The sequence below is a fragment of the Eleutherodactylus coqui genome, chromosome 1 (genome assembly GCF_035609145.1).
Source record: "Eleutherodactylus coqui strain aEleCoq1 chromosome 1, aEleCoq1.hap1, whole genome shotgun sequence".
NCBI classification, from domain to species: Eukaryota; Metazoa; Chordata; class Amphibia; order Anura; family Eleutherodactylidae; genus Eleutherodactylus; species Eleutherodactylus coqui.
In genome coordinates, this window is record NC_089837.1 from 410,439,015 (window position 1) to 410,451,113 (window position 12,099).

The window sequence follows — 12,099 nt, forward strand, 5'->3', positions numbered from 1 at the left end:
TTTTGGAGAGAGTTGCTCCATTGTTATTGATCATATTAACAGTTTGGAGCATTTTATGTTCTTATTTGCAGGTATTGTCCACTTCTACAGGACTAACAAAAACTGTTTATAACCCAGAAGCTTTAAAAGCCATCCAGAAATCTGTAACTTATCATACTGCGGTGGACAGCACTGATGCACACAGAAAGAAACAGGTAAACGTTCGATTGTACAACTGAATATATCATCAGCATGAAGGGGATCATACACGTTGGCTGGCATTGGCCAAATGTGTAGATTTTTGCAAGAGCTGCCGACCTTCTAATGTGTATGATGGTGTCCTGATTCTCTCCAATGGCAGACGTCAGAGAAAGAAAGGTTGGCTGTGTTAAATTTCATCATGTCTAGCCTGCTGCTTTCATATGAGATAAGCCACCGCTAAAGATGCTTGGCAATGGCTTATCAAAATGCTAACGACCACGTGTCTGTCCTTGAGTGAGTTACATGGTCTGCCCCTGATCACATGACTGTGATGTCATCACAGGTTCTGTAAGTACACGACTGCTATCCAGCTAGGTGTCTGTTGGTATTCCATAGCAACTGAGGCCGCGGGGGGTTGTAGGGGATACATAACTCACTGAGAGGAAGGACATGTGAGGACATCACAGTCATGTGATCAGGGGTGTGGAGCATGTAACTCACTCCAGGTGAAGGACCTGTGATAAAGTGACTGTTGTGCTCCACCCCTGATCACATAATAGTGATGCTCATCCCGAGTGAGTGAGTTACATGCTCCACTCCTGGTCACATGACTGACGTAATCACAGGTCCTGTAAGCACACGGCTGCTGTAGGTGTTCGTTAGTATTCCATAGCAACTGTGGCCACGGGGGTTGGTAGTGGATGAAATACTAACGAACACCTACAGCAGCCGTGTGCTTGCCGGACCTGTCATGTCAGTCATGTGATCAGTCGCCTGTGTGAAAGGAGTCCGGGGGTCACATGACCAGGGGGTGATCCGTGTGTGCCGGACTCTGCTGTGCTGCTTTTGTTCCCTGTTGTATGAAGAATGTGTGTAGCAGAGCTGTATGTGATGTACATGTAGCAGTAGTGTGTGTGTGTGTGTGTGTGTGTGTGTGTGTGTGTGTGTGTGTGTGTGTGTGAGAGAGAGAGAGTGACACGTGCATGTAACAGAGCTGTGTGGCATTGTGCCACCAGAAACACTGGTACTATATAATTTCCTATTAATTACTAGTTCCTCTCTACTGAGAAGAAGTCCAAGTTTGGTAGAACTGAACATGGGTGTGTTTACGGGTGGTGGGTGCAATAGCTGTTAACTACTGAAGTGTTTGACAGCTAAACTAGGTGTATGGCTCCCTTTAGGAAAATTGGGTGGTGTTGGGAAGTAGGAAAAATGAGATTGCACACCTCAGTTGTGCCTACTATCCACATCGCTCAAGGAATACAACTAACTGAAGAAGGAATATGCTGTATGAAAGAAAATTATAGTTAGAGCATAAATGTTCAATTCTTTCTTTAATCCAGCATAAAAACATGATGGTATATGGTGTCGATACAGACAGAAAACCATAGTTTGTGTTTCAGGCTAACAAGCCCTAATCATGAGTACATATGGCATTTGACAAAAGGAAGAAGTTGTATCCATTGTAGGGCACACTCCCATCACATGAAATATCCACATGGGTACAAGATAGGTACCTAGAATGCAGCATGAAAATTATATATAATATATATATATATATAAAACTTGCCATAAAAGCACAACAAATTACAGAAAAACAGAGGAAAACAGATAAAGTATAAATAATGCAGGGTTAAAGGGGCTTTCCAGGCACACTGTCAGTGCTGGGATACATCGGGGTCGGGGCAGAAGCTCTTGCTTCAACCCCAGTGTAGTGGCCAGCGTTCGTACTTGAAGGCACAGCTCTCATTGAAATAAAGTTGTGTAGTTCATGACACCGCTGCAAACGGAGGCGATGGTGGGTGAGGGTGTAAAAGGCAGTACATGTAATGGGCGCTGTGAGATCAAATGTCCTTCAGCCAAGTGTCTGGAAATGGTTCCAACAGAAACAGGATGTAACAATGGTGGACAACTTGTGCTTGTTGGACAATCAGATGATCCTCTATACTACTAGTCTGTTGAGGGGATCCTGAGCCCAGTTGCCTTTCTGTGCATGCCCTCACACATCCATTGGTCCCAGCACCTTCTAAGAGTCGGGTCAGAACGGCCCAGGTGGTGGGCAGTTCGTCAATACGACCATCCAGCTTCTTGCATTCCAATAATGCCCCCCTCTCAGACTCTGATACCTGGGTGAAATCTATTTGATTGTGTCGTAGAGGCGTCTAGTGGTCAACAAGCTCCACACAAGGTCCACTAGACGCAAATTGTCTCTGGAGCCATTTTATAGGCCAAGGATGGAACCACTTTTAGAGGCTCGGGTGGCATAACCGTTCATCAAATCACAACATAACTCTAATCATTTGTATATCTGCCTGAGATAAAAAGTTGGAGACCGCTGCAGTTATGTCATTAAAAAAATTATAACTTGTCGTTCAAATGAAATATGCCCTCGTTTGCCAATGTTGGAAGATTAAAGTTACCACTATTGGAAGGCGGGCATGAAAAAAAACAAGCTGTGTCCTTAATTGGTTAAACAGAGCTCAGAGAAGCCTTTTTATATATACAGTTTAGACCATTTCCATATGTTATGTTTTATGAGTATTTAAAGAACATTCTTTTCACTTAAAATAGGAAGCACTAAAACTTCAACAAGATGTAAGGAAGAAAAAGCAGGAGATTTTGGAAAAACACATAGAAACACAAAAGGTAAAATGACGCTTATACTGTCAACGGTTGTACTTTCTTCCATGTTCCCCTCTCACTGTTTAAAGATTAGTAGCAAGTAGAAGGTACGGCAGAGGTACTATCCATCCAGATTATTTACAGAGCAGGTTCATCTTGTAGTTTAGGTTCCTTGGAACAATAAAATAAAATTAAAGTACACATAGACTTGAGATTTTGGTAAGCTTGGGAATGTGAGGGGGGGGGGGGGGGGTATAATATCCTTGCCTACATTATGTACATATAACATGTATTTCATTCAATAATGGACACTTGTCACCCTAAACCAGTACTAGTCTCCCTCATCTGCCTAAACATTTTTACTCTTTGCAACTAACTATCTTTAAAGAGAACCTGTCACCTCCCTCCAGCACCATAAACTAAGCTAGCCAGGGAGCCGGGTGATGTATTTTCTCATCCGTGCCTTGGGTATAGCTCTTTCCACTAGGAGGCGGACACTAAGAAAGAGTTAGTCTCTCCTACCAACTATACCCCTCCTGCAAGCTAAATCCCTTTTAGCTTGGTGTCTGTAGGAGGCAGACATTCTGCTCTGCAGGTCTTCTGCCCTTTTGTTGTTTTTCCTTTTTTATCCCTCTAGCTGGTAATTGGGGTTGATCTAACATCCAACAGGGGGGGGGGGGGAAGGCGAACAGTGCTGCATCAGACACACTCCCACCTCCAAAAAGACAAAGTGGAACAGAATCGCACTAACTGCACTGCTTCCCGACAGCTATGGGGTCACCTGGGATTCCTGCATGTTCCCCCATATCCAGCAGTCTCTCACCACAGCCTCTGAAGAAGTGACCCTACTGTTTCCATGCCCTCTCTTCCAGGCCTCGTTCCTAGAGTTGGGCATCTATTACTATACACTGCTGGCGTACGCCTGATGAGTACATTCAGATCTATTCACCTTTAGCATTTTTTTCTGCAAGCTTCGAGTCCCCCCTTCCACATGTATGAGTTCACAGTGTGGTTGCGGCCAATGCACTACATCTCTTATTCGCTGGTACGGGAAATAGACTCTGCATAATATCTTACGGTCAAGGCTTTGGGCACTTTGTTTTTAGGACTTAATGGGATGATTTGTTCTTAACACTCGAGATTTGCCTTTAAATTAAAAAAAAATCCTTCACGTGGCATACGAGCCTCAGGCATCCAGGACTCAGACAACCTGGGTCCTTCTCCCAATAAATCCCTCTTCTCTTTTGGGAATCGCTCTAACTAGATGGGACAATAGAACAGTGACTTAGAGCATCCTGAGCCTCGTTCTTCTCCGATGCTGTTCATTCTCCAATGGGACTATTGCCCCTCTAAGAGGATTCCAGTCATTTCCTTTTATCATTCAGGGAATGATTCCAAAAGAATCCTGTCTTGGGACCATCTAGGTTCCAATTGGTACCCTTCTGTCCTTCAGACACCAGACCTACGTTGTCTGTTCTTTGGTCTAGGCCACCTGAAGCATGGGCCTACCTATCCAACCAGACACATACCAATGCATCACTTTGGCTGTATCTGCCACATCCAGTGGGCAGTAGCAAACTAAGTATCATATTCTACTCTCCTGTCTTTCTACATCCGATAGCTGACAGTCAGTCAGATTCAACACAGCTCTCTTGACCTACAGTGCGGAGCAGGCAGTTGGTGGGCCTGCATCAACTTGACTCTAGAACATGGGTCCTGCTAATCTAGAGAAGGTCAAACCTTCATATATGCATATACTGAGGAGAATCTACCTGCCCTCTATATGCAAATACTGAGGAGAATCTACCTCCCCTATAGGGCAAAAACACCCGAGCGTATGCTCATGAACCAGGGTGTTTTTTTATCAGGCCATTCAAGCGTCGCTCCATACCATGGGAGTTTAAAAAAAACAGCAGGAAGATAGGTCCTGCCCTATCTTACCCGCATATAGTTTATAATACTACATACAAGAAAGATAGGGCAAGTCCTATATTTGCTCGCCCGTACTATATAAATGGGCGACAATACCGCTAATGAAAACAAAACCATTGAAATCAATGGTTTCACTTCGTTCCATTATGCTGTTATGATTATCACGGCCGCATAACCGGACTAAAACACACCCATGTCCTTATGTGTATATAAGGACACCCCAAGAATTCCATATGTGTATATACTAAGGAGAATCTACCTCACATCTGTATATATAAAGTATATCTAAATGCGAAAGCCCTTACTAATTTTTCACTCACTGAATGACTTCTCACTAAGGGCTACTTCACATTAACGCAGGCAAAGCCGGGAATGTCAGCTAGTCTTATATAGAGCATTGGTTAGCAGCCACCAGTTGACTTATGGCTTCCTTGCACCCACTAAGAATAACCGACTAAGCACACCACCATTTCCTTTCTTATCACCCCTTGTGTACTGCTTTAGTCCCAAGGTTTTGCTGTGTCCCCCAATGACGTACAAGAAAACAGGATTTTTATTACTTACTGTAAAATCCATTTCCCATCACGTTCATTGGGATACACTGCCCCCACCCAATTGTTTGTTCTTCTGCAGCACTGCTAGTTTTTTTTCTCAAAAAGCGATCCTCAATCCGGCCCGTCTGTTCTCCAGCGCACTTATTGTTTTCTGATTTTAGTGGTTTGTCTTGACCACCTTCATGTTTTAATTTGTCCCCTCCTACTGCTTACATACAAACTGATTTAGCTCAGTGCCTGCAGGAAAGGCATAGCTGGTAGGAGGGACTAAATCTTTGCTTAGTGTTGCCTCCTAGTGGCAGGAGTTATACCTAAGGTCTTGCTGTGACTCCTAATAACATGACAAATAGATTTTATAGTAGATAACAAAAGTATTGTTTTTCCATACTCGCCTGTGTCCTGGTTCTCGCAGTCTTCCCCTCTGAGATCCGCACCCCAGCTAAAAATCTGACTCTTCAGAGTCGTGTACGCACGCCATCCTGTACAAGTTTATGGGAGAGCGCGTGCATGGGATTGACAGCTTTATCTGTGCCTCTCCCTTCCCTCTGCTTTCGTAAACTTCAGTGAGTGTGAAGGCTCATTCCACTCAGTTGACAGCAAGTTAGAAGGCCGCTAGTGGCCGGCGTATTAGATCATTTCTAATGTCTTTTTTGTTGAAAAATCGAAAGTGGATAACAGCTTTGCTAGTTACCCTGTGTTCCCGAAAGTAAGACGGGGTCTAATATTTTTGCTCCAACAGGTTTAACTTTTTTTACAAGTATAGCTGCCTGGACACTATTTGCATTGACTTTTTTTTATTAACTAACTAGGGCTTAATTTTGGAGTAGGGCTTATAGTTCAAGCATCCTGAAAAATCATTTTAGGGCTTATTTTGTGGGAAAACAGGGTATTACCCTGGCTGTAGGAGAGCATTGAGTCTAACAATGTATGTACATTATGTTTCTGGAAGTTCTATGGTTTAGTGTATTGCATCTTTTGGTAGAACATTTTTCTCAGGTAGAAGAAAGTTCCACGTGAGATATGTAATGATTTTATTCCTTTTTATCACTTGTGTCTTCTGACTAATTTGTATCTTGCAGATGCTTATAACAAGGTTGGAGAAAAATAAGGGCATAAAGGCAGATGAAAAAGCGGAAATTCTGAGAACACTGGAAACCCTGACTAACAGTATTACTAAACTGCGGGATGAGCTGAAAGCAGTCTCCTCTACTGGAAGTGCTTTGAGGAGTAATAAGAGTAAAGTTCAGGTACTGCTTATTCTGTTTCCCGGATGTGTGAATTGTTTGCCTGTGACTATATTACATGGCACATATTATGTATTTGTGAAATAAGTTACCATTAGATAGTATCTTGTGTGCTCCAAATCCATCACATTACAAAACACGTCCACCTTAAATGATCAATGTAGATAATTCCCAAAGCTAAGAAGGACAGTGCTACAATAGATGGAGTTTACTCTGTAACTTTGGAGGAAAATAATGCCCAATTGAACAGTGGGGAACACCTACTGTAGATCATTTCTTTACAAACACAGGAGGGGAAACTACTGATCTCCTCGGACACATATAAAAGTAATTCTTTATGTATTTCTCACCATTCTGATTCCAATCTAAGACAAAGCTGGATCACATGAGAGGGAGGATACTTAAAGGGGCTGTACAGTGTTGGAAAAAACATGCCTGCTTTCTTTTTAAAACAGTGCCACGCCTGTCCATAGGTTATACATGGTACTAAATCTCGGCTTCATTGGAGCTGAACTTTAATACCATACGCAACCGGTGGGCAAGCTGTAATACAATCCAATGCACTGAGATGCTGACAATCCTTCGAGTCCCAGCAGGAAGCAGGCACAATGTGAAGAGAAGCTGTATGCAGCACAGAACAGCTTCTCCTCACATGGTGCCCGCAGACAGGCAGGAGCAGCAGGAAAGTAGATGATGGGGAAATCTGTACATATGTTAATTACATAAACTGCAGATGTTGTTCATAAACTATGCTGCGCCTGCAGTACGCCGTGCAGCTAGCTGAAGACAGATTTCGCTAGCAACGCTTCTCATAGCTGTGTTTTGTACGAAGAATGTACAGACTAGGCTGATGAAAGATATTGCAAAAATGCTTATCGCCTGGTCTGTTTTAAAAAAATGCATTGTATGATGGTAAAGCTTTAAAGGTTTTTTATAAGAAAAACAAATTGGTGCTTTTATTAAGTATAACGATCAAAATTCCTGAACTTGCTGACATCTGGGGTCAGCAACTTCTTGATCACAGTCAGCTGGTCTCTAGTTCAATTCAATGGACTCTTCAGCCTTCACTGATTCGAAAGGCAGAAACTATGAACATGAGTGTTTTCCAGAACTTTAGAAAAACATTGACAAGCTTAGAATTTTGTAAAAAAGAGGAAAGATTTCACACTTGCCTACTTCCTCATTTCTCTGTGCAGCACCGAAGTCCAAATTTTCTCCGCTCAGAACACTGAAGAAGCAAGTTGGCGACTATGTGCCATTCATGGTACACATGACCACCAGCCTGTTGCCACCAGGTTTCCACCAGCGGAAATCGGGGCTTGAGTGCTGGCTGGGGAGCTGCTGAAGTAGGGGGATTGTGTAATTTGTCTTTTGTTCACAATTCTAAACCTGTCCATGTTTTAATGTCGTGGAAAACCCTCATGTTTTTAATAGTTTCTGCCTTGTCAATCAGTGTAGGCTGAATAGTCCATTCCATCGAACTACAGAACTGCCGGCTGCAATAACTTGCTGACGCTGGACTTTAGAGATTCTAAATCAAAGCACCAGTTTGTTTTTCTTGTACTTATCTAAACATTTATGTTTATTTCTATTTTTTAAGATGCAAAAGGAACTCCTTGACGCAGAGCTCGACTTGTACAAGAAACTTCAGGCAGGAGAGGATGTAGCAGAGTTAAGGCGGAAATATACTGAGCTACAACTTGAGGTACGTTTTTCTTTGAAGCCTTAACAAAACTTGACTACTTTCCCTGGTGCTCATTGTGAGTTAGATCTTCTCTTTTCACTATTCATGTCCAAAGTGAATACAGATTCTCGGGGCTCCTTTGTTTTATCTGCATTCATGTGACTTAAAGGGCTGATTTTTATTGTATTTAATAATTTGGGAACTGTTCACCTTTGTAAAGTAGCATAAAGTACTGCTCACAAACCTTTCTTTGTCGTCCGGGACATTGGAGAAGGGGGGGGGCACAGAAGACCTTGGTTTTATAGCTTGTGCCACTAAGTAAAGAGTTAGTCCCTCCTTCCACCTATACCCCTCCTACAGGTGCTGAGTTAGCTTAGTGTCCGTAAGAGACAGACCTACCTGCCCTGCAGGGCTTACCAGCATTCCTTTTTTCTTTTCCCCTCTAAGTGGGAATCAGAGTTGATCTAACCCTAAGTGAGGAGGGCAAACGGTGCTGCATGGGGCACATTGTTACCCCCTCTTCCAAGAAGGCAAAGTGAAACAGAACAACACTAACCACTCTGCTTCCCTTCAGTCAGTAAGAATAAGGAAACTTAGACCAGAGGGGCCAGACCCCCACCACCATCACTCCGGCACCTCCCTTTCATCTTTGCCTACCTGAAAATTCCCCTGCCAAGACATTGGGGGAGACTTACTTTATCAGGAGGGCCCCGCTACATAAGTTCCATTCCACCTTGCCGGTTGCCATAATTGCTATAGCGGCCACTTCACTATTTTAGGCCCCGAATACAGGCCGCAAGTCTTTGGGGCGGGGCTTCCAGTACACATGCTCAGGGAAAGTTCCTTCACTCCTTCCTTCCCAACATGCTTCTTCTGCCCATTAAAGAAGCTTCTAATGGGCAGAACAAGCTTCAGCAGCTCCTTCTCTTCTGGCCCACTGTCCCCCATTTTTCTTCCCAGCATCAATAGCAAGAAAGCCCAACCTCAGCCTGTTTGGTTTTCAAGCCTGCAACCCTACAGCTCACTTCCATTCAGTCAGTACTCCTGGCAGCGCTCAGCACCCCAGCAACGGAGTGGCTGGGTAGTGTAGTGCCTGAGGCTAACTACACATGGTCGAGTGCGATATAGGGCCGAGAAACTCCTATAGTTCCTACTGGGTCTTGGTTTTGGGTGGGTATGCTACTTGTGGTTGCCGACATTCCCTTTTGTCATCCACAACACTCTTGAAGAAACAAGCTCTTGGCAAGAGACCACGTGTCGGACACCGGGGGCTGATGCCACCATGAAGTTGCTGTGGGCACTCATTACCCCCTTTGGAGTAATGCCAGCACCGTAGATCCCCCATGTTGGTCATGAAGAGCTTGCCCACCGCATCACCCTCATCAATCCAAGAAAGGGTGTGTCTGCTGGGATTCTGCATCTCACATTACTATGCAGTATTGGTACACCTGAACCGTCAGATTACTCTAGTCCTCCCAAGACACAGTATCACTGCTAGTCTTCGACATCTGACCTTGCTATGCCCTCGGGGTGAGCAGCAGCCATCTCATTACCTCTTCCGTAGAAAAGTAACTGCATTATGGCTGTATCTGTCACACTAACAGAACATAAGGCGACCGCCAGCTGTTTCAGTGCCTGTACTATAGGTGAGCACACATAGTACGCACCGCTAATACAACACCAAGTCATAGGAATTGCATAGAGGCACAGGGACTACCAGTATCTGGCAGTCGTTTCATAAAAGCAAGAATGGTAGTACTGCTCAGCTATGTATCTGACGCATTCAAGCGATGATTGTAGCCATAAGGTTGCTTAATTTCCCCTTGCCCAAATAACAGGCTACATACGTTACTGATGGACTCTGTATAGCATTACATGAGGAGTGCAGTCTCAATCACTCATATTACTACTATCCTTTGTCATGTGGTTTGACAGTCACATTAGAACTTTAGCAAATAAGGAAGATGGAACAGTACCTCTGCAGCGCCACCTATTGGATGGCAGCATTACTTCAAATCAATGTACGACTCTAAACAAGTCTTTAAAACAATGATTGGAAATAGCATTACAACTTTTCATACAGGAGTAATGGTATTACTGGCAGACATGGCATCTGCACTATGTATGGCACTTTCACCATAGGAGTAGTAATTGCGTTCCTGCTAGAGTTTAGGTAACATGCCTTCACAATCGCAGGAACTTGAGGTTGTCTCATCAGCTTCCATAATGCGCGGTGGTATGCCTCTACATTGCATACTCTCATTTTGGTATGATGTGTTTACCATCAGTGGACGGCGGCATAATTCCATACAGCCAGCACATATCTTACCCGTGTTCTCCAATATTAGTCAGCGCATCTTCATAACCACACTGTCATAACATCACTAAACAGCTCACTCCCTCCTGTCCAGTTACAGTTAATCTCTGTACCAGCAGTTCTTCGACTATCCACCTTCTTACTCGCCCTGGGCGGAGCGGTCCTGGATGACAAATTACCCTCCTCTTTCAGACTGTGATTTTCATCTTCACACTGCTCATCAATATCTTATCTTCGGCAGATTCTAATAAATCTTGGTAACATCAACTGAGGGACGCCATGATGTCACGTCTAAACCTCCCATGGTTATGGCCAATATTTTGGCCTCCATAAGGGCATTCTCTGCGGAGTCTTCATGAGACTGTTTGGGTAACACTGGGGCAGTACATCTACCTAGTGAGGGCTGCTCACTTACTTTGCATTGCACCCACCATGCTAAGTAGTCTGCTCCACCTTTAGCGTACCACGGTCACCTTTTCCATATGAGGTGTTAGGTGCCCATTATTATAGTCAGTTATTATAAGCCTATACATCCCAAAGAGACCGCAGTACATACATGAACAGAGCCCAAGATGCATAGAATACATTTGTGTAGCGCTCTCTGGTAAATAGTTACTTTCTGCAATGAAATGACAGACCAACAAAGAAGGATTTTAAAGCCCGCTTTCTACTGAAATGTATTGTTCCATACAGCCCCAATAGGTGGCACTACAATAATGTGTTTCCAGGTAAAGGGGTTCTATCTCCACAACCACTGTCCAACCACTCAAACCCCCAACTATCACTAGAATGGGGATACCAAGTCTTCACTTATGAATGGAGTGATTGCCACTTCCCATCTCTCTGGGGCATCACTCGGCTGTCCCCAGCAGTGACCTCTGCTCCTTTGGTATAGGGGACACAGGAGCCCTGCCCTCATGATCTGTGTGGGTCCTCAGTGGAACACTTATCCTGTGGCTAGGTAAATAGTTGTCTTAAGACAATACTCAATGCAGTTTTGCACCTTTTTTTTGTACAAAAAACAAAGCCAAAAGCCGTTCACAGTTTATGCAGTTACCTCTTTATAGTTAACTTTTAAAACAATTTCTAACCCTATAAGGACCAAGTGCTGTCAGTATATGGCGCTTACTCCTAGGCTTTAATCCCATGCCATTGTGTGTATATACGGTGTCTAGCAAGAGTAGGTCGGGTGCTCGGCTGTCAGAGAGAGGAGAACACAGAAGCGGCTTCTGCCTTCTCCTTTCCAGTCTTAGTGCTTAGCGAACGCCTTGTGATGGAGAAGCAGACGATTTCCAGTCTTGGATTCGGCGATCCGTGGCATAACAGAGCTGCTGTCCACTGCCCTGACAGTGACTAATGTCACTAGAGGGGAGGGAGAATGTTTTCCCCTGTAACTGGGGTTCCTGTGGATGTTGCTCCTCTGGATGCCCAAGTTACAGGGGAAAACTGAAGAAAGCAATAAAAAAATAGTGTGAATGTTCCTTTTGCGGTCTTGTATAGCAACAAGGCTAAATAGGTATTTAAAAAAAGAAGCTAAAAGAAATAAGAAAAAAAAAAAGTATGGAA

General features: G+C 43.8%; 1 protein-coding gene across 3 annotated transcripts in view; it reads left to right on the forward strand.

Annotated features, from left to right (window-relative positions):
* The window catches only part of RBM26 (RNA binding motif protein 26), a 75,682-nt gene that overhangs the window by 52,807 nt on the left and 10,776 nt on the right, over positions 1-12,099 (forward strand). For all 3 annotated transcript variants that reach the window (XM_066580768.1, XM_066580776.1, XM_066580784.1), the window contains exons 16-19: positions 72-194; positions 2,752-2,826; positions 6,368-6,535; positions 8,133-8,237. In XM_066580768.1, coding sequence (XP_066436865.1) covers positions 72-194; positions 2,752-2,826; positions 6,368-6,535; positions 8,133-8,237 — 471 coding nt within the window. The remainder of the gene's footprint in view (positions 1-71; positions 195-2,751; positions 2,827-6,367; positions 6,536-8,132; positions 8,238-12,099) is intronic.